The 22,622-nt window shown below is 48.9% G+C and overlaps 2 protein-coding genes across 2 annotated transcripts; one reads left to right on the forward strand and one right to left on the reverse strand.

The window, feature by feature from the left end:
- Positions 1–934: 934 nt before the first annotated feature.
- PTGES3L (prostaglandin E synthase 3 like) lies at positions 935–8,740 on the reverse strand. Its single transcript, XM_012932799.2, has 7 exons — positions 8,181–8,740; positions 7,280–7,393; positions 7,107–7,173; positions 6,909–7,007; positions 5,073–5,162; positions 2,648–2,701; positions 935–2,071 (listed from the first exon to the last, which is right to left on the reverse strand). Exons 1-7 carry the CDS (start codon positions 8,186–8,188, stop codon positions 2,036–2,038), a joined length of 468 nt encoding a protein of 155 aa, XP_012788253.2. The 5' UTR covers positions 8,189–8,740; the 3' UTR covers positions 935–2,035.
- A 91-nt stretch (positions 8,741–8,831) lies between these two features.
- Positions 8,832–21,585, forward strand: RUNDC1 (RUN domain containing 1). The gene is made up of 5 exons (XM_055130978.1): positions 8,832–9,299; positions 13,600–13,758; positions 16,799–16,997; positions 17,723–17,839; positions 19,103–21,585. Exons 1-5 carry the CDS (start codon positions 8,847–8,849, stop codon positions 19,966–19,968), a joined length of 1,794 nt encoding a protein of 597 aa, XP_054986953.1. The 5' UTR covers positions 8,832–8,846; the 3' UTR covers positions 19,969–21,585.
- Positions 21,586–22,622: the final 1,037 nt, after the last annotated feature.

Below are 22,622 nucleotides of genomic sequence, written 5' to 3' on the forward strand. Positions count from 1 at the left end.
TGCGCCTCTGCGCAGGCGCGAGAGACTGGAGCGAATGGGGTGTGGTTTGAGCCCGAAGGTGGTGAGAACGCCTCTCAGTTTTTCCTGGGTTTGGTTTTGTTTGGGGGTCCACCTCTCGCGATGCTCAGGGTTACTCCCGCCTCTGCACTAAGGAATATTTCCCCTGGCAGCGCTCCAGGGGAACCACATAGGATGCTGGGGATCGAACCTGGGTTGATCGCGTCCACAAAACAGTGGGTAGGGCGTTTGCCTTGCAAGCAGCCAACCTGGGTTTGAGCCTCGGCATCCCATATGGTCCCCGGAGCACCACCAGGTGTGATTCCTGAGTGCAGAGCCAGAAGTAACCCCTGATCATTGCTGGGTGTGATCCAAAAAGCTAATAATAATAATAATAATAATAATAATAATAAATAGTTGTAGTATTCTTAAAAGCAGCAGCAGCAGCAGAAGCCTGAACACCGAACAAAAAACTCCCAAACAGACTGGACAGAGAAACATCATCACCCGAAGACAAGGTCCACGCTGCCTGGTCCAGTGTTCGCATCCTAAGTCTTGTCCCTTATCATCTGCTTGCCTCCAGTGTGCAATGACCTGGTCTTGTCCCTATCCCTTTCTCTCTCCAGTGTTGCTTCCTAGTCTGAAATCTTGCCTCTGGGCCTCTCTATACCAGTGGTTCCCTGTTGTCCTTAGTCCCACCACAGCCACATGCACATGGGTAAGATCCCTGCTGTCTGACCGAGCCACTGAGCGTAGGTGAGTGGGTAGAGGGAGCGCACCAGCCCCATTTTAAGCTGTTGTCTAAATTATTCTCTCAAGAGTGCCCATACCCACATCTCAGTTTTGTACTCTGTATAATAAATCTCTCTGCTGTCATCTAAAAATATATATATAAATAATAAATACAACCACCCATTTATTACTTACATAAATTTTAATTTTTAACGAATCGTTTACTGTGAGGCCAAGAGCAATGTCTGGGCATGGTATTTACATCACTCTTCTACATATTAGGCACTAAAAACAGAATGAATGGAGCCGCAGATGAAAAGAGTATACAGACATAGGCGAAGGGAACCAGCAGAACAGAACAGAACAGAACAAACATGTAAGAGATTTCTTTTTTTCGTTTGTTTTTTGCCACTCTCGGTGATGTTCTGGGGGTTCAGGGGACCATATGGATGCCAGGGATCAAACCTCGATTGGCCAAATTCCAGGCAAACCCCCTACCTGCTGTACTATCACTCTGATCCCCCAAGCAAGAGATTTCTGGAGTGTGCAAGAAGCTGAAGAAGATTTCTGGTTGGTTCTAAGGAGCACAGCATTAGGCAGAAAATAAAACACTGGTTTCTGCTGAGAAATCAGGGTGAAGATCTGTCATGGGGAAGGCCTCGTGCTCCCAACATTTTCTTCTTCTAACCTCAAAAATGATCCATAATACAGTGAGTAAGGCATTTTCCTTGCACATAGCCAACCTAGGTTCATCCTCCAGCATCTTATATTGTCCCCCAAGCCCAGCAGGTGTGATTCCTGAGTACAGCAGGAGTAGCCCCTGAGCATCACCAAGTGTGACCCAAAAACAAAAAATTGAGGGCCAGAATCTCAGACACCCACCTGCCCCTTAACAGGAATCTGAGAGAGAAGGAAGTTTGGCCTCCAGGAGGAAGAAGAAAGAGACAGGACAGTTCCTAGAGATTTATTGACATTTATTGACAAAGTGCCGCTTCTTTGGCTGTTGTCTTGTATACATAACCACATATAGAGGCTCCAAAAATGGAATTGAGCCCTGAGTGGCCCTAAGGCCATGGCCAATCTGTAGGGAGTCGCAGCCCCCCAGTGTGCTGCTCTTACGCAGCAACCATAGTCAAACACATCATGAAGGAGAGCCCTTCACACACATCTCTGAGTTCTGCGGCCCCACTGGACCCTGGAGCACAGTCAAAGAGCTGGCAGGGAGCCAGACCAGAGCTTCAGAGTGACTAGAGGACAGGCGACTTCCTCCGGGTCCTCTCCAGCTTGTCTCTGCAGCCACCAGAAGTTAATTACTTGTTGCTCCTGCACTGTCAGAATCATCCTAAGGGAGAAAAGACAAAACTAACTGTAGAATCTACAGAGAACAAACATTTTGGTTGACAAACTCGGCTCCCTGCATCCTAATCTTCAAGCTCTCTTTTGGGATTTCCTGGACCACATGACTTTTTTCTTCTTTCTTTCTTTCTTTTTGGGTCACACTCAGCAGTGCCCAGGGGTTACTGGCTCAGCACTCAGGAATCACTCCTGGTGGGGCTCAGGGGACCATCTGGGATGCTAGGGATGAAAAGCCGGTCAGCTGCGTGCAAGGCAGCACCCTACCCTCTGTACTATGTCTATGGCTCCAAGTGTCATTTTTATTTGATTTTTTTGTTTGTTGTTTTGTTTGTTTGTTTTGCTTTTTGGGTCACACCTGGCGAAGCACAGGGGTTACTCCTGGCTCTGCACTCAGAAATTACTCCTAGTGATGCTCGGGGAACCATATGGGATGCCAGGAATCAAACCCAGGTTGGCCGCTTGCAAGGCAAATGCCCTACCCTCTGTGCTATCACTCTAGCCCCAGTGTCTTATTTTAAAGACCAACAGAAAAAGTAAGGGTTGAGGGATAAACTTTACTTACATCCAGGTCGTCCATGGCAGGGGGAGGTTTCTTGGTGCTGACCTTGTTCAAAAGCTAGTAGAATTTAAAAAAAAAAGTAATCATAAATGAGAGGGGTACAGGAAAATCAACCTGCATATTAACGGGCCAACCAGACAACTGCCTCATCTTTAATGTCCCTAGTTAATACATCACTGGAATGAAGTAGAGAGAAATCAAAACCTATTTTGTTTCGACTTGGCACCACACCGTGTGCTGGGGATAAAATCCAGACCTCCCACATAGAAAGCATGCACTCAGCCTGTTAAGCTACCTCCAATGGTGCTCAGGGATTATTCCTGACTCTGTGCTCAGGAGTAACCCAGATGACACTCAAGGGATTTATACAGTGCTGGGGAATTGAACTTGGGTCTGCCACCTGCAAGGCAAATAAATACCTTACCCTAGTAAACAGTATCTTGTAAGTAGCAGACTCCAGTTTGATCCCTACTAGCACTGCATGGACCTCCAGTAGGAGTAAACTCTGAGTACAGTTGGGTGTGGTTCAGGCCCTCCCCCTAAAAAAAATTTTCGTGACGTAACAAAATTTAGTTACATCTGATAGTGTTTTTCTTTTTTTCTTTTTTTTTTTTCTCTTTGGGTCACACCCGGCAATGCACAGGGGTTACTCCTGGCTCTGCACTCAGGAATCACTCCTGGCGGTGCTCGGGGGACCATATGGGATGCAGTTCGGGTCAGCCGCATGCAAGGCAAACGCCCTATCTGATGTGCTATTGCTCCAGCCCCACATCTGATAGTGCTTTTGAAGCATGAATAAATAATAATTGGGGGCCGGAGTGATAGTACAGCAGGTAGGGCATTTGCCTTGCACGCAGCTGACCCGGGTTTGATCTCCAGCATCCCATATGGTCCCCCAAGCACCGCCGGGAGTAATTCCTGAGTGCAGAGCCAGGAGTAACCCCTGAGCATCGCTGGGTGTGACCCCAAAAGCAATAAATAAATAAATAAATAGTCATTTTGGGCTTTTTTAGTGTGTGTGGTGTGGGATCCAAGCCAGAGGAAGACAGATTCAGAGGAAAGTGTGCTATCATTATTACATCCCCAGCCCAGAATTTGTTTTCAATTCTGAAACCAAATAATGTATGGCTAGGTGCTATTTATTTGAACCAGGAGAGAGATAGAGACAGACAGACACTGATTGACTGACAGAGACAGACAGACAGAAAGACAGACAGAGAGACAGACGGAGAGACAGACGGAGAGACTAATTATATTCAAGAAGGAAAAGAATTTTCCCAACAATTTTGTTTATTTTTGGGTTTTGGTGACACCTGGTGGTACTTGGGAATCATTCCTGGCAATCCTGGATTGGGGGCTACCTTACAGTGTGAGGACTCAAAACTGGGGCTACATCATACAAAACATGGACTCCAGCCCTTTGAACCCTATCTCCAGACTCAGCTTTACCTCTTTTATTTGTTTGGGTTTTGTCATTGTTGTTGTTTTGAGGTCACACCCAGTGATGCTCAGGGGTTACTCCTGGCTCTGCACTCAGGAATTACTCCTGGTGGTGCTCAGGGGACTATTTGGGATGCCAGAGATCAAACCTGGGTCAGCCTCATGCACAGCAAACACCCTACCCCCTATCTATTGCTCCATCCCCTTTCCTCTTTTTTTTGGCCAAGAGGCTTGGGGCCACACTTAGTGGTACTCAAGAGCTATTCCTGGCTCTGTGCTCAGGAGTGACTCCTGGTGGTGCTCCAGGGACCATATGCTGTGCCTGGGATCAAACCGGGGTCAGCCACAGGCAACGCAAACACCTGACCTCTTGCACTATATCTCTGGCCCTCACTTCTTCTTTTCTTTTTTCTTTCTTTTTGGGTCACACCCGGCGATGCACAGGGGTTACTCCTGGCTCATACACTCAGGAATTACTCTTGGCGGTACTCGGTGGACCATATGGGATGCTGGGAATCGAACCCGGGTTGGCCGAGTGCAAGGCAAACGCCCTACCCGCTGTGCTATCGCTCCAGCCCCCCTTTCTTCTTTTCAAAACACCTCGAATCAACTCTGAATAATGAGTGAATCTAAGTATGCAATATTACTAATGGAATATTCATTTTGGGGCCAAGAATGTAGCTTAGACTATAGCACAGGCCTCTCATGCATGAGTCCCTGAGGTCAATAACCGACCCCACACACAGAAAAGGATACTCATTTCTTTCATTCTTACTAAGGAAACATTGCAAGAAAACAAGTAAAGAATATCAGCACAAAAATAAACACACAACATAAAACAAAACAAATAAATAAGCAAAAGAATATCCGTGCCACTGAGTAGCTGGCCTAGAGAGTTCCCGTGTCTCTGCCTGACCCTGATGACGGATGTCCAGAGGAATATGTGCAGTCAGACAAAAAATGATGCTGACAAGCAGAAATGCGTTACCTCTGCATAATGTTCCACCTGAGCGAGCTCTGCCTCTTCATCTCCCTCCCAGTCTCTCCAGTTATCAAAGTCCACAGACAACCACACTGGCTGCAAGAAAAACAGTCACAGTCAGGAGGGCAAGTGGCCAAAGTACACAGAATAACGTTCATAAGAATGAGCTGGAAGGGGCGGAGGAGAGGGGGGCGGTCAGGTTGGGTCCCTTGACAGAATTCCTTGCTATCATGTCATCTTCATCATTTACAAAGACCTACGAGAAACTCAAGTGCCCAGGCCAATGCCAAGCATTGAGGAGCCTGGTATAGCATTATTAGTCTGCCTTGAGCCAGAAAGGGCTGAAGAAGTAGTACAGTGGGTATGGGCCTTGTATTGCATGCGGCCTACCCAGTTTGATCCCTGGCATCCCAGAGCACGGCCAGGAGTAATTCCTGAGTGCAGAGCCAGGAGTAACCCCCGAGCATTGCCGGGTCAGGCCCCAAAATAAAAAATAAACACAGAAAAAGATAACACACGGTTAAGGCACTTTTCTACGATTGCGGGCTGACACTGAGACCCTGGGTGGAATCCTGACACCCCACATGGATCCTCAAGAACCGCCAAGTGTGAGGGCCAGAGTGATAGCACAGTGGATACAATGTTTGCCTTGCGCATGGCTGCGCCGGGTTCAATCCCTCAATCCCCAGCACCCGTATAGTACCCCAAGCCTGCCAGGAGTGATCCCTGAGTGCAGAGCCTTGAGTAAGCCCAGAGCACAGTTCGCTGTGCTCCCCACCCAATGAAAAGAACTGCCAGGTGTGGTCCTAGAGTATACACCAGGTGTGTCCCCCCTCAAAAAAATATTAGGGGTTAGAGGGGGCTGGAGCGATAGCACAGCGGGTAGGGCGTTTGCCTTGCACGCGGCCGACCCGGGTTCGATCCCCGGCATCCCATATGGTCCCCCAAGCACCGCCAGGAGTAATTCCTGAGTGCAAAGCCAGGAGTAACCCCTGAGCATTGCTGGGTGTGACCCAAAAAGCAAAAAAAAAAAAAAAAAAAAAAAAAAAAAAAAAAAATATTAGGGGTTAGAGAAATAGTCCAGGAGGTAAGGTGCTTGCCTTGAATGCTTTTGGTTTTGTTTTTTGGGTCAAAAAGCAAAATGGGCTGGAGTGATAGCACAGTGGATAGGGCATTTGCCTTGCACATGGCCAACCCGGGTTTGACTCCCAGCATCCCATAGGGTTCCCTGAGCACCGCCAGGGGTATTTCCTGAGTGCAGAAGTGACCCCTGTACATCACCGGGTGTGACCCCTCGCCAAAAAAAAAGCAAAAAGCAAAACATAGACTCCAGCTCTTTGAACCCTATCTCCAGACCTGGTTTTTTTGCCTCTTTTTTTTTTTCTGTTTTTGGGCCACACCTAGTGATGCGCAGGGGTTACTCCTGGCTCTGCACTCAGGAATTACTCTTGGTGGTGCCTGGGGGACCATGAGGTATGCTGGGGATCGAACCCGGGTCAGCCACGTGCAAAGCAAACCCTCAAACTCTTTGTTACTATCACTCTGGCCCCTCTTAGAGTTTCTTAAAGTGGAAGAATATCAAGATTGAAATATGTGCCTTACATCATGCAGAAAGCAGAGAGGGGAACCATGAATTGGTAATGGGGCTAAAAACACACATCTCACCCAGTGATTGGAGGAGGCCTGAATGAGGATGAGACGATGAATTCATTAAGGATGTGAAGTAGGTAGGACAGGGAGAGACTGAGTGGTGGTGGGAGAGGAAGCAAGGTGACCCCAGAGCTGACCCGGGCACCTGGGCACGCAGGGAGAGCATGCAGAGAAAGAGCGGCCCCTCCTCACCTTGTTGTCCTCCTTGGTGAGCCGGGGCCAGGCCACCTTCTCCTTCCACTTCCTCACAAAGCACCGAATGGAGCGGCCAGAGCGCTTATCCTGTGAGTCCTGCACATAAAGAGGCTTCTTAGGGCCTGAGGTTTCGGAAGAGCCTGCAGTTTCCCTGGGCGGCCCTGCCATCCCGCCCTCTGTCCCCACCCATCCTACCTTGCAGTTGACTTTGGCATAGAACTCAATCTCATTGTACAGCTCCACTCCATCCGCGTTCTTGCAGCTGAGGATACAAAGCAGCAGCTGCAAGATGGGAGGCTGGAACTGGGGGCCTCGGGGAGAGAGGGACAGCATCCCAGGAAGCCAGATGGGGGAGGCGTCAGCGTTACCTGAACACGATACGATGGTCTTCAATGAGCACCTGGACATCGGTGCTGTCCTCGACACAAAACTCCATGTACACGTACTTGGGGCGGTCATACCACAAGGTGGGGGCATGCTGCCTGTGAGGAGTTGAGAGGGAGCTTCGTGAGCAAGGGAGAGGGAAGGCGGGGCCTTTGGGAAAGGTGGAGGAAGGGGAGATGGAGGGATGTTTAATGCTACAGCCAGCCAAAGTGAGACAAATCAGAGGGAAGGAGAATGACTGGCGTGGGTATGTGCGGGGCCAAGGGTGAACTGGGGGAGAACGGAAAGTGAGAGAGTAAAGGAGGAGGGAGGAATGGGCTGGAGTGATATACAGCGGGAAGGGCACTTGCCTTGCACAGAGCCCATCGAGATTTGATCCCCAGCATCCCAAAGCCCCCTCTAACCCCCAGCACTCCAGAAATGATCCCTGAGTACAGAACTAGAAATAAGCCCCAACCATTGCCCGGCCTGGACCCAAAAACAAAAACAAACAAAAAAACAGGATCAGAGCAATAGCATAGCAGGTAGGGCACTTGCCTTGCACGCAGCCAGCCCGGGTTCCATTCCTGGCATCCCACATGATCTCCAGAGAAACCCCCCCCCACCCCAGGAAAGGTCCCTAATGCAGAGCCAGGGGTAAGCTCTGAGCACTGCCAGGTGTGGCCCCCGAAACCTAAATAAATATGCTTTATTAATGTCATCGTTTCCGGGATATCTAAAAAATAACAAAACATGCTAATGAAGTTGGGAGTTATGGAGAACATTCAGGCCGCCCCAAAGTTAGGACCTGGGGTGGGGTCTTGTTGTTTTTCATAGAACCTTACAGACCCTGAAGTGCCCTGAAAACTTGAGGGGAGGGCACTTCCAGAGAACAAGGCAACTTACCTTGCCATGGCGGCTCCCCTCCTGCTGGCTGCCCGCTGCCCGCTGGTTAGAGCCAGAGGGACACATGGGTCGCTATCTTTAGACCCTGGGGTACGCCCCCCGCAGCTGCCTCTCCTTATATGGAGGGGGGAAGGCGTGCTTGGAAGGAGGGAAAGGTAGTCAATGGATCTGCATTCCCCAGAGACTCAAGAGAGCATAAACCTTGAAACTTTTTTGAGATCTGGGGCCGGAGCGACAGTATAGCGGGTAAGATGCTCGTCTTGCAAGCGGCCGACCCGGGTTTGATCCCTGGCACTCCACATGGTCCGCCACTCACAATCTTGGAGCCCAGAACCAGGGGTAAGCCTGAGCACCACCGGGTGTATGATCCCCAAACCTAAACTTTTCAGGTCTCCGGATTCGAGAAGAGACGACCCGTCCGAGGGGCCGCGATTGCGATTCACATGCACAGATTTATTTCGCGCTTCATTCATCTGTGTCTCCAACACTGCCTGATTCACCACCGACCGCGAAACTCAGCTCCCAGGGGAAGGTCGGGCCTCGGTGACAGCTGAGCCCCGTGACGTCAGAGCCCCGCCCACCCGCTCCAGCTGGTTCCCAGGCGGCGGGCGCTGTTGCCATAGCAACGAGGGGGCGCGGCTGACGTGCGGCGGCGTTTCCGGGAAGATGGCGGCCGCGGGCGCAGCTGCCGAGCCGGTCCCGGCGACGACGGCGGCGGCGAAGGACGACGAAGAGGAGGAGGAAGAGGAGTCGCTGCCGCCGTGCGAGGCCGTGCGCTGGGCCCCGGTCGGGGCGGTGGCGGCGGCCGAGGAGGCGGGCGCGGCCCCGGGCTCCCCGCCCGACTCGCCCGGCCGGACGCTGCGGCGGCTGCGGGCCGAGCGGCGGCGACTGGACTCGGCGCTGCTCGCGCTGTCCTCGCACTTCGCGCAGGTGCAGTTCCGCCTGCGCCAGGTGGTGCGCGGGGCGCCGGCCGAGCAGCAGCGCCTCCTGCGCGAGCTCGAGGACTTTGCCTTCCGCGGCTGTCCTCACGTCCTGGGTTACGGGGGACTCGAGGACCCCGCCGGCGACGAGGGGGACGGGCTGCCGGGGGACCGGCCACGGTGGCGGGGCGAGGAGCAGGTGAGCGGCTCGGAGCGCTGCCCGGGGCGGGGAGGGAGTCCGCGGGCTGAGGGGAGCACGCGCGCCCACCGAAACCTGGCAGGGCGGGGACCGGCGACCCGCAGAAGGTGTGGGCGGACGGGGTGTTAGGAGCAACCGAAAGCCTTGCCGCTGCCTCTCACCTTGCCACCATCACCCCTGAAGTGCCCGTGTCCCGCCTGAGAGCGTTTGCCGACGAGCAGCCCGACCCCAGGGGTTGAGAAAGCTGACAGGGGAAGAGCTAGCCGATGTCCCAGGGCTGCTGGGATCCAGCGGAGGTCCGAGATCCAGCGGAGGTCCGAGATTTTTCCTTTCGCTTGTCTGGGTGAGAGCTTTCGTCAGCCTCGGGGTCGCTTAGTAAGTGAAAGAAACACCACTCCCGACAGTTTCTAATTTCCTAACGTTGCAATTTTTAAAATTACTTTTCCAGCCTGCTTACTAGCCAGGTATGCTAAGCGAGGTCCTTAGGGTTACTTACAGCTCCATCCAATTTGCCCACATTGAAACCATTTGCCCGACCACGGCAAATGAGTCTCTAGAAAATTGTTGGAGAGAGGTCTTTTCTCCACCTTTCCCAACTTCAAGTTAGGATCAACACAGGGCTTCCTTTTTTTTGTTCATAGGTGGGGTTTTTTGGGGGTGGGGTTTGGGGGTGCACATCCAACAGTACTTGGGACCTATGTGGTGCTGGGATTGGATCTGGGTCGGCTGTATGCAAGGCAAGCACCCTAACCTCTCTATTTAATAATCTCTCAGGTCCAGTGTAGATTGATTTCAACCCAGAAAGCTTGTCAGTCGCAGATACTGACTCGTCTATTTCAATCTGTAATGTTTCCAGTGCAGTCCTGTGTTCCCTGTTCCAAGTACCCACAGCTCTTTGCTCCAGGAGCAGCCACCTCACATCACTATACTTTTCTTTTCTTTTTTTTTTTTTTTGCTTTTTTTGCATTGACGATGCACTGGGGTTGCTCCTGGCTCTGCGTTCAGGAATTACTCCTGGCAGTGCTCAGGGGACCATATGGGATGTTAGGAATCAAACCTGGGTCAGCGCATGCAAGGCAGAACGCCCTACCCGCTGTGCTATTGCTCCAGCCCCACCATACTTTTCATAGAAAAGAGAATTACTGTGGCCCCACCTTGTTGCAGAGTGAGGAGCACCCAAGGTTTACATGGATGCAGGCCTCTTTCAGCTTATTTTTCACTCTCAGAAACAATACAACTTTTTAAAGTGTACAGCTCAAAAACATCCAGAATGGTGGGGCCAGTGGGTAATACAATGCAGTGGGTAAAGCTCTTTACATGTGGTCAACCCGCTTCAGTCCCTGGCACCCCATGGTTCCCAGAGCAACCATGAGCACAGCTAGGAGTAGTTCCCAGCTCACCAGTTAGATGTGACGCATAATACACACACATACACACACACACACACACACACACACACACACTGTCACTGTCATTCCATTGCTCATTGATTTGCTCGAGCAGGCACCAGTAACGTCTCCATTGTGAGACTTGTTGTTACTGTTTTTGGCATATCGAATATGCCACAGGTAGCTTGCCTGGCTCCAATAGTATTGGTAGCTTGCTAGGCTCTCAAGAGGGGGTGGAGGAATGGAACCTGGGTTGGCCGAGTGCAAGGAAATGTGCTACCCGCAAACACAGTCTCTGTCACTGTCATCCCGTTGCTTCATCAATTTGTTTGAGCGGGCACCAGTAACATCTCTCATTGAGAGACTTATTGTTACTGTTTTTGGCATATCAAATAGTCCACGGGTAGCTGTCATTCCATTGCTGTGCAGGTGTGATACTCTCGGTAGCTTGCCGGGCTCTCCAAAAGGGGCGGAGGAATTGAACACAGGTCGGCCACGTGAAAGGCGAATGCCCTACCACTGTGCTATTGCTCCAGTCCAAAAGCACAGTAATAAAAAATAATTTTAAAAAATCTGTAATCTTGGGGCTGGAGTGATAGCACAGCAGGTAGGGCATTTACCTTGCACGTGGCTGACCCGGGTTCAATCCTCAGTATCCCATATGGTCCCCTGAGCACTGCCAGGAGTGATTCCTGAGTGCAGAACCAGAAGTAACCCCTGAGCATCACTGGGTGTGACCCAAAAAGCAAATACTCTGAGGTACATCTTTGGCCCTTAATTTCAAAAATGCTTGCACTGAATTTAGTGCTAAAAAAAATAATAATAATAATAAATTCCCATTTCGTGCCTTGTGCCAGAGCTTCCTGTTCTCGCCTAGCAAGCGTATGTGTCCACACTCCAGGGATGAGCGGGCTGCAGCCATCAGAGCAGGGGAGCTTCGTAGATACAGTCGTGGATGTAGTTAGAATGCATCGCTGTTTTCTTCCCTGGTTTCATAAAAGTTAGGGTACACTTAAGACACAGAACATGTCCCTGTTCTGTCTCCTTTGCTTCCTTATAAACTCCCTCTAGTCAGAGTTCATTACTTAAAGTGGGTTTTTCTGATACACTGTCAGATTCATTCGGTAAGGCACTAAGAATGTGCATTGAGAGCTTACCCTGTGCCAGGCTTTGTGATCAGCATTGAAGGCACCTACTTAAGGCCTTGACCTTTTAGGAGCTCAGAGACTGAGGAGACCAAATATTAAAGAATTATAATGTGGCATAATCTAGAGTTGGGGTATGTACAAAATACAGAGGACTGGATGATCACTTCCACCTGAGGAGGTAGAGGAGACTTCCTGCTCAAACATAGTTAAGTCTTAACTAAGACAGGAAGGGGGACACATTCTAAGGGGGAAAACCACAAAACTTGGAGAAGAATGGAGAGAGTATCCAGAAAAAAACTTTTATGTTATACAAAACTAAAGCAAAAGGATTGTTTTTTTAAAAGCCTGAGCAAGGGGCTGGAGCAATAGCACAGCGGGTAGGGCGTTTGCCTTGCACGCGGCCAACCCGGGTTCGGTTCCCAGCATCCTATATGGTCCCCTGAGCACCGCCAGGGATAATTCCTGAGTGCAGAGCCAGGAGTGACCCCTGTGCATCGCCGGGTGTGACCCAAAAAGCAAAAAAAAATAATAATAAAAAAAAATAAAAAAAAAAAATAAAAGCCTGAGCAAAAAGTTAATTTTTTCCCCTTTCTTACCCATACCTTCTGGAGGGCTTGGTAAGTACTGTTATATGGTTAAAATTAATCTTTAGGGGCCACAGCAGGTGGTGCTCAGGAGCTACTCTTTACTCGCTCAGGAGTCATTTCATGGGGTGCTCAGGGGACTATGCAGTGCTGGGGGTCAACCTGGACCTCGTGCATGCCCTCAGCCTGTTGAACCTCTCTTCAAACCTCTATAATTCCTTTTAAAATTCTAATTTAAATTGTAGTCTTGGGGGGCTAGAGTGATAGCACAGCGGGTAGGGCATTTGCCTCGCACACGTCCAACCCAGGTTCGATTCCCAGCATCCCAAGGGTAATTCCTGAGTGCAGAGCCAGGAGTAATCCCTGTACTTCACCAAGTGTGACCCAAAAAGCAAAAAATAAAATAAAATGCAGCCTTGGGGAGTATGTGCTACTGTTGAGTAGAACATATGACTCACTTGTGTGAGGTTCAATCTCTGGCACTGAAACTGTATCACTGTATCACTGTCACCCTGTTCATCGATTTGCTCAAGCGGGCACCAGTAACGTCTTCATTGTGAGACTTGTTGTTACTGTTTTTGGCATATCGATTACACCACGGGTAGCTTGCCAGGCTCTGCCATGTGGACGGGATACTCTGGTGGCTTGCCGGGCTCTCCGAGAGGAATGGAGGAATCAAACCTGGGTCGGTCGCATGCAAGGCAAACACCTACCCGCTTTGCTATCTCCCCAGTCCTGGCACTGAAAAAAATGTAATAATTGCAAATAATAATAAAGTTACGGGCTGGAGAGATAGTACATCAGGTAGGGTGTTTGCCTTGCACATGGTCAACCCGGGTTCAATCCCCGAACCCCATGTGGTCCCCATATGAGCCTGTCAGAAGTGATCCCTGAACACAGAGCTAGGAGTAAGCCCTGAGTGTGGCCCCAAAACCAATAATAATAATAGTGCACCCTTAGAGCCAGAATGATAGTACAGTGGGTAGGGCACTTGCCTTGCACATGGCCAACCCAGGTTTGATCTCCAGCACTCCATACGGTCACCGAAGCCTCACCAGGAGTGATCTATGAATGCCAGCCAGGAATAAGCCATGAGCACCTCTGGGTATGGCAGTCAACTCCAGTGTGTCCTGAATTGTCCTTTTCCTGTGAAGTAGACTCAAGTATTTTCTTCTCTCAGAGTGAGCAGGAGAAACAGGAACGCCTGGAAACGCAACGAGAGAAACAGAAGGAACTGATACTGCAGCTCAAAACCCAGCTGGATGACCTGGAAACATTCGCCTATCAAGAGGGCAGTTATGACTCCTTGCCACAGTCCATGGTCCTGGAAAGACAGCGGGTGAGCAGGCACCTGAGGTGGCCCCACTGCGCCCCCAGGCTACCGCGCCTCTTCAGCAATCACAGGGCAGTCTCCCCAGCCTGCTGCTCGCTAGCCTTAGGGGGGGCCCCTTTGCTGTTACGTGAGACCAGGTTTTATTTCCATATAGAATCAGATGTTCCAAAGCCATGTCATATGATGAATAAGCTCCCTTTCTTTTCCCCTCCCCTAAGCTCCCTTTTTAAGGTACTGTTAAGCACTACTACAATATAGTAGTACTTTATATTATTTAATAAATTCTTATTGTTGATTGTAATTTATTACATAATTTATTGGCCAAATTTTATTTAGTCATTAAAAGTTTTACATGGGCACATCATACAATGTAGACTAAATTTTTATTTTGCCACCCACTCTCAGATTATACATTTTCCAGGAATCCAGGTTAACCTTAATATAGCCTAATGTTACATGTTGGGGGCCGGAGATAGGGCATTTGCCTTGCATGCAGCCAACCCAGATTCAATCCCCAGCATCCCATATGGTCCCCTGAGCCCTGCCAGGAGTAATTCCTGAATGCAGAGCCAGCCAGGAGTAACTCCTGAGCATTGCTAGGTGTGGCCCAAAACTAGAAAAAAAACATAATAGTAACCCAGAAATGTTATAGGTCACTTAACATTGGGAACACATTTTGAGTGTATCATTAGACAATTTTACTTTTGTAACTATACATACCTAGAAGTATAGCTAATATATCCATCTGGGCCTAGTTTCTTTTTTTTTTTTTTTTTTTTTTTTTTTTTTTTTTTTTTGCTTTTTGGGTCACACCTGGCGATGCACAGGGGTTACTCCTGGCTCTGCACTCAGGAATTACCCCTGGCCGTGCTCAGGGGACCATATGGGATGCTGGGATTTGAACCCGGGTCGGCCGCGTGCAAGGCAAACGCCCTACTCGCTGTGCTATCTCTCCAGCCCCTGGGCCTAGTTTCTTAAACTAGATTTCAACCCCCTATAGTATAGGGATTCAGATACTTTATTATCTATAAGTTTGATGTATTTCTATTTTTCTATATCTATGTCCTGGGTTGCATAAAATTAGATGTGAGACTGGAGAGAGAGTTTGGGGGTTAAGACATTTTCTTGCATGTGGCTGAGTCCAGTTTGATCCCTAGCAATAGTGCATATTGTCCGAGCCCCGCCAGACTCGGACAGGGCTGAATGATCTCTGAGCACAGAGCCAGGGTTAAGCCCTGAGTACCTCCAGGCATGTCCTCCTCCCCAAAAAAAACATTTCTCAGCCATAAAGGACTCAGAAGTGGAGAAGATTGAGGCCAGAGCAATAGTACAATGGGTAGGGTACTTGTCTTACATGTATCGAGCCTGGGTTTGATCCCCAGAACCACATATGATTCCCCAGCCCTGCCAGGAGTGATCCCTGAGTGAAGAGCCAGGAATAAGCCCTGAACACAGCCAGGTGTGGTCCAAAAACAAAAAATTTAAAAATAAGGGGAAAAATAAACAAGTCTTTTGGCACCAACGTGTATGTGCACCCCATCCTTGATGGAAACACTATTAAGATTAAGGGATACACAACTGTAGGATATTCATTTTTTTGGGGGGGGCGGTTTGGGTCACACCCAGCGATGCACAGGGGTTACTCCTGGCTCATGCACTCAGGAATTAATCCTGGCTGTGCTCGGGGGACCATATGGGATGCTGGGGATCAAACCTGGGTCGGCCGCGTGCAAGGGAAACGCCCTACCCGCTGTGTTATTGCTCCAGCCCCTAGGATATTCATTTAAATAAACCTGAGCGGGCAGGTAAATCTGCTATCTGAAACAGGTATAGCCTCTTCTGCCTCTTATTCTCACCCTGTGATTTCCTGGCTAGGCTGTATTTCAAAATGTTCCTACAATGTACATTGATTGAAGTGGGGTGTGGGGCAGCAGGGGCTGGATTTCAAAATGTTCCTAACAATGTGCATGGGGGGGGGGGGTTGTTTGTGTGTGTGTGTATGTTTTGGACCACACCCGACCATGCTCAGGACTTATTCCTGGCCTTGTGCTCAAGGCTCACTCCTGGTTATATTTGGGACTCTATGTTGTACTGGGGATTGACTCCAGGCCTGCTCCATGCAAGGCAGAAGCACATTACCACTTGTACTATCTTTCTAGCCCCTGAAGAGTTCCTTTTTGGTTTTGGATTTTTGTTTATTTGTGCTGCTTATAATTGAACCTAGAGCTTCACACGTGTAAGATTCTACTGAACCACATCCCTGACATAGTAGAATTTCTCTAGTTTCTTTTTTGTTTTGCTTTGGGGCTTGCACCCAGTGATACTCAGGACTCCTGACTCTAAGCTCAGGGATCACTCCTGATGGGGTTTGAGGACCATATGTGATGCCGGAGATAGAACTTGGGTTGGCCGCATGCAAGGCAAAATGCCCTACCCACTATACTATCACTCTGGCCCAATTTCTTTAGTTTCTTAAGGTAAGAAAGGATGAGAAGGATTAGAAACTAAGTAAAATAAGTGTTTATTCTCTCGGAGGCCTTGGTAGAATGGCTCTCTGAATTATCAGCCGTTTGGGATTATTCACACGGTTCTCAGTGGCAGCTGCCTGGTCTGAAAAATAATTTTGTAGTAAAAAAGAGTCATTTCTGTTGGGGAACATTAATGTATTCTTTTCACTTTATTTTTTCTGGGAGGGGGTGTCTTGCACTCGCCTTTGCTCAGGACTGTGACTGCGCTCAAGGGTCACTCCTGGGAAGGCTCAAGGGACTATATGGGGTTCCTTATTGACCATATTCAAGCAGGGATTAAATCCAGGTTGACTGCATGCAAGGCAAATGCCTCACCCACTGTCTTATCTCTCCTCCCCTCTTCTCACTCTTAAAAGAAGCAAGAGGTCTGTGCCCTCACCCTGATCGTTGGCAGGAGCATACGTTCCCTCAGAAACGGAGTTCTCTGTGTACTTGATTTCAGGGTAGTAAGCAGTAGTTCTCCTCCTAACCTTCATGAAAACTCCAAAGGTTGTACTTATTGCATACGGTCTTGCTAGGTGATCATAGATGAGCTAATAAAGAAACTGGACATGAACCTGAACGAGGACCTCAGCTCACTGTCCACAGATGAGCTTCGGCAGCGTGTGGATGTGGCTGTGGCACAGATTGTCAACCCTGCCCGAGTGAAAGAGCAGTTGGTCGAGCAGCTGAAAACTCAGATCCGAGACCTCGAGATGTTCATCAACTTCATCCAAGGTCAGAGGAAGGGTTGGGAGAGAAGGGTGGGCAGATGTTATAATTAAATGTGTTCAGAGTACCTCAGGGACCAGTTGGTTTTTTTTTTGTGTTTTTTTTTTTTGCTGTTAGGGGTCAAACCTGGCTATGCACAGGGGTTACTCCTGGCTCTGCACTCAGGAATTACTCCTGGCGGTGCTCAGGGGACCATATGGGATCCTGGGATTTGAACCCGGGTCGGCCGCATGCAAGGAAAACGCCCTACCCGCTGTGCTATCGCTCCAGCCCCACCAGTTGGGTTTTTTTTTTTTAATTATTTATTTTATTGAATCACCATGTGGAAAGTTACAAAGTCCTCAGGCTTATGTCTCAGTTATACAGGGACCAATTCTGATGTACTGGTTACTTAAGAGGATCAATACTCAGTAAGGGAACCAGATCACAGAGTGGGGAAAGCATGGGTTTAAGAGCCATACGGGAAGGCCTGGCTCTCCCACTTCCTGTTCTTGATTCCTTGGGCAGATCCCTCACCTCTCTGCTTCCACTCCCCTTATCCAGTAAGTAATGATGCATACTGTTTCACTCAGTAAATATTTAATTAAGCCAGATCCTATGCCGATCACTGTTCCACACAATACAGACTCTGTATGTAGAAGTTTTGCCATGGAACAAACACTAGTAAATAGTTTCCCTTATAAATATGCCATGAAAAGGTTCAGTATCTCCTCCTTGTAATGTCTTTGCAGATGAAGCAGGCAGCCCTGTGCCATCAGAGGGTGGACACTGTGAGTGCAGGGCTGCAGGGAAGGCAGCGAACGGTGCCACCAGGACTGGTAGCAGACGGCCTCCAGGAAATGGTAAAAGTAAGTCCAGCTTTCAGAGGAGAAAGGAGATTTGTAGTGACATCAGGCTGGGAACTTGGGCAGAAGTGTCGAAGAGAAAATGCTGGCCCCTGGGACACTTATAACAGTGAATAAACTAGAAGGATTTTACATTGTTTATGTACATTATTGGACTGGGGGACCCTCCCAAACGGTTCTGAGGAGACCAAAGGCCAATCCCAGCAATATTCAGTTTAGGTGTGTGGCCAGAAGGTTGTGTGCACTGTCCCCAGCTACGTGGTTCCAGGCATGGAACTCAGGGCCTAGTGCATGCAACACATGTCCTTTAACCCTTTGAGCCATCCCCCCACAGTCCCTGCTTGTACAGTTCAAATGATTGTATTTTTTTTCTTTTTGGGTCACATCCGGCGATGCACAGGGGTTGCTTCTGACTTTTGCACTCAGAAATTATTCCTGGTGCTGCTTGGGGAACCATATGGGATGCTAGGAATCAAACCCAGGTCAGCCAAGTGCAAGGCAAATGCCCTATCCACTGTACTATCACTCCAGCCCATTGGTTGTATTTTCTATTCATCTATCTCAGTGCAACTATCAACAACTCACCCCAAAAAGACAAGTCAACCCATTGGTTGAAGGAGAAGGGTACACTGGTGGTATTGGAATACTAAATGCTTGAAATAGCTATGATTGATGAACACCTTTGTAAATCATAGTATGTTTAATTTAAAAAAATAGAGAGAGGGGGCCGGAGCGATAGCACAGCGGGTAAGGCATTTGCCTTGCACACAGGCAACAGTACCTCAGGGAGTACAGTAGGTTCCATTCCCAGCATCCCATATGGTCCCCCGAGCACCGCCAGGAGTAATTCCTGAGTTCAGAGCCAGGAGTAACCCCTGAGCATCGCCGGGTGTGACCCAAAAAGCAAAAATAAAATAAAATAAAGTTTATTTAAAAAAAAAAAAGAATAAGTCTGGAATTGAGTGATAGTCCAGCGGGGAGGGCATTTGCCAACCTGGGTTTGATCTCCAGCATCCCATATGAGCACTACTAGAAGTAATTACTGAGTGAGAGCCAGGAGTAACCTCTGAGCATCACTGGGTGTGGCTCAAAAATCGAAAAAAAAAAAAAAGCCAAATAAATCAGCAACATTCTAGAAGACTCTTGGCCACCTCTGAGACTCATGCTATAGTTCGGAAGCGAGTCACAATCTCAGCTTGTGACTTGATTGGCCCTCTGCCTTTGTTGAGTGTCCCTCTCACTGACTCTCATCATGTTTCTGAACAGCGAAGGCAGACGACATGAAGAGGGCACAGGAGACTGGGCTGCATCTGATGCGCCGGGCGCTGGCCATGCTCCAGATCTTTGCCGTTAGCCAGTTCGGTTGTACCACTGGCCAGATCCCACAAACCCTGTGGCAGCGGGGCCAGGCCGACACAGACTACTCGCCCTTACTCAAGAGACTGGAGGCGTCCGTCGACCGAGTGAAGCAGCTGGCCTTGCAGCATCAGCCACACGGCCACGTCATCACTTCAGCCAACCTCCAGGACCTCGCCCTGGGAGGCAAGGACGAGCTGACCATGGTCGTGCGGAAGGAGCTGACGGTGGCAGTGAGGGACCTGCTGGCCCATGGGCTGTACGCCTCCTCCCCAGGGATGAGCCTGGTCATGGCCCCCATTGCTTGTTTGCTGCCCGCCTTCTCCTCAGCCCCAGAGGCCATGCATCCCTGGGAGCTCTTTGTCAAGTACTACCACGCTAAGAACGGCCGTGCCTACGTGGAATCCCCAGCCCGGAAGCTCTCCCAGTCCTTCGCGCTGCCTGTTGGAGGAGGCACCGCTGTGACCCCCAAGCAGAGTCTGCTGACGGCCATCCACATGGTGCTGACAGAACACGACCCTTTCAAGCGCAGTGCAGACTCCGAGCTGAAGGCCTTGGTGTGCATGGCGCTGAACGAGCAGCGTCTTGTGTCCTGGGTGAACCTCATCTGCAAGTCAGGGTCACTCATCGAGGCCCACTACCAGCCCTGGAGCTACATGGCACACACAGGCTTCGAGAGTGCCCTCAACCTGCTCAGCCGCCTCAGCAGCCTCAAGTTCAGCCTCCCTGTGGACCTGGCTGTGCGCCAGCTCAAGAACATCAAAGATGCTTTTTGATGAGAACACCCTGGCCCTGGCTCAGCACCTTGCTCAGTAGGGACACACAGTCTTCTGGGGTAGGAGCAGGGAGGAGGGGAAGGGCATTTTTCCTTTGCCAAATGACTCAGTCTATTTCCCCCACCAGCTGAGTATCTTAGGAAGATACTCTGGGTACGCTCTTGTTAAAAGATTCTGGCCCAGTGTGTCATCAGCGCACTTGTGGGCACAGATACTTGGACCTATGGAAAGAAAGCAGTCATTGGACACAGTTAATACACCAACTCACCCCATGACTGTTTCTTACAAAACCTAGTCACTTTAACTGTTTGTGGCAGTGAATGACAATATCAATTGATCTTGAATATAATCAATTTCAGGCTCTGGTTATTTCAGAGGTATCTTCCCCCACTTGAAACAAGTATGATAGCACCCTAAGGCCAGAATTTAAGTTCCTTTTATGAATACTGAGGCTCCTTTTTTCCTGACCTATGTATAGCACTCTTTAATTCGTTCCCTCTAAAAGAAGAACTAGGGGGCCAGAGAGATAATACAGCAGGTAGCATGCTTACTTTGTATGCAGCCTACCCAGGTTTGATCTCCAGCATCCCATATGGTCCCCCGAGCACCACCAGGAGTGATCCCTGAATGCAGAGCCAGGAATAAACCCTGAGCATTGCCAGGTGTCACCCAACCCCTCCTTAAAAAAAAATAGGAATGAGGGTTTAGGAGAGAGCTCAAGTGGTAGAACCCATTTGTAACATGGTGAGATCCTGGCCTCCTAAGGACCGCTGGGTGAGTCCACAGGGAGGCTGAACTTGAGGCCCATCAACAGAACTTCTAAGGTAGTTAACCACAAATCCATTTGAATAGGAGCTCTCTTTCACATACAGGTGAGAACTGAAATCTAGGTAGTTCCCTTCTCATGACACAGATCACAGTCTGGGAACTGGTGGTTTATGAGGAATGACAACCGTGGTCTGTAGCATGTCCTTTGGTGAGGACCCTTTCCTCTCATCACCTCCCAGGGTGACGGATACATCTTACCAGAAGTAAATGTGTTTTTGCTAAAATCAGGAGTAAATGTGTTAGAGGTGTACCTCTTGAGACTACCCTTTCCCCGAAGTCAAAAACTGAACAGAATGCACACTGGTGATGCAGTGACTCCAGGCACACTTGCCTGGAGACTGGAGACTGGATGATGGAGGAGGAGGTGTGGGTCATGTGGCAGGAACTGCAGCAGATCACTGGGGACAAGGGTCTTTGTCAAACTGAATCTACAATCCATCCTACTTGATAAAATCTTTTGGGATTTTAGCCTAAGATGTTCTTATTTGTCATTCAGTTTGCGTATTGCTCCAGGACTGACCAAAGATAGGCAGAAGGAAAACCAAATGGGCTCTGAGCATTACTGAGTATTTGTGTGTTAAGTTGCCAGCTGCACTTTGTGTCTGCACCATTACATTTTAGTGCATTTTAACTTAATTTTGTCAAAATGTTATTTAATATGTATAACTGATAATTCATTAGAATTAGGTCTGTATGAAACAGGATGAATGTAAAATGTTGTGAGAAATTTTGTAAATATATGTGGTTGCCAATAAAAACATAGTATTTTGTGTAGCTTCTCTGCAGAGACCTTAGTGACCGTTGGCTTTGGTTTATAAGTCAACCTGGGCATTATCAACATCTCTCTGATCCACATCACAATTTCCTTTCCCTCTTCTATACCCTCTAAAATCAGGTGTAAATGTCTTAGATCAAATCAGTGTAAGTGGTGATTTTTGCCTTGAACGAATTTACTAAAAAGTAAATTTGGCATTGTTTCCTCACATAGTCCCTCCCACAGATCTCACCACAAATGCTCTGGTGTCAGCCCTGGTAAATCTATTTGACATTTAGGGTGGGTGGTCACTATTGTAGCCTTACGACATCTGACATAGCCCTGAATCACCACGGCATTATCTTTCTAGATGTTTTTTTTTTTTTTTTTTTTTTTTTGCTTTTTGGGTCACACCTGGCGATGCACAAGGGTCACTCCTGGCTCTGCACTCAGGAATTACCCCTGGCGGTGCTCAGGGGACCATATGGGATGCTGGGAATCGAACCCGGGTCGGCCGCGTGCAAGGCAAACGCCCTACCCGCTGTGCTATCACTCCAGCCCCTAGATGTTTTTATTTGGAATGAAGCAAAGTTATAAAACCCAAACCCAGGTCTTCACACATGCAAGGTGGCAAGTGCCCCATCACCGCGCCACACTGTCAGCCCTCTCCCAGCACTGTTTATTCTTTTATTCTTTTTCTTTTTCTAACCACTGCTCTTCAGTTCACAGAAAACCCAACATTCTAAGCATCAGAAAAGGTAATTTATATATATATATATATACACACACACACTATATTGCCTTTTGGGTCACACCCAGCGATGCACAGGGGTCACTCCTGGCTCATGCACTCAGGAATCACCCCTGGCGGTGCTCAGGGGACCATATGGGATGCTGGGATTCGAACCCAGGTCGGCCGCGTGCAAGACAAATGCCCTACCCACTGTGCTATCACTCCAGCCCCAGAAAAGTTAATTTATATTAAAGCTTCATGTTGGCATCATGTGAAGCATTTGTTTCATTCTAAATTTTTTGGTGGGACACCCAGGTGCCCAGGGGTTATTCCTACCTG

The sequence above is a fragment of the Sorex araneus genome, chromosome 3 (genome assembly GCF_027595985.1).
Source record: "Sorex araneus isolate mSorAra2 chromosome 3, mSorAra2.pri, whole genome shotgun sequence".
In the NCBI taxonomy this organism is placed as follows: domain Eukaryota; kingdom Metazoa; phylum Chordata; class Mammalia; order Eulipotyphla; family Soricidae; genus Sorex; species Sorex araneus.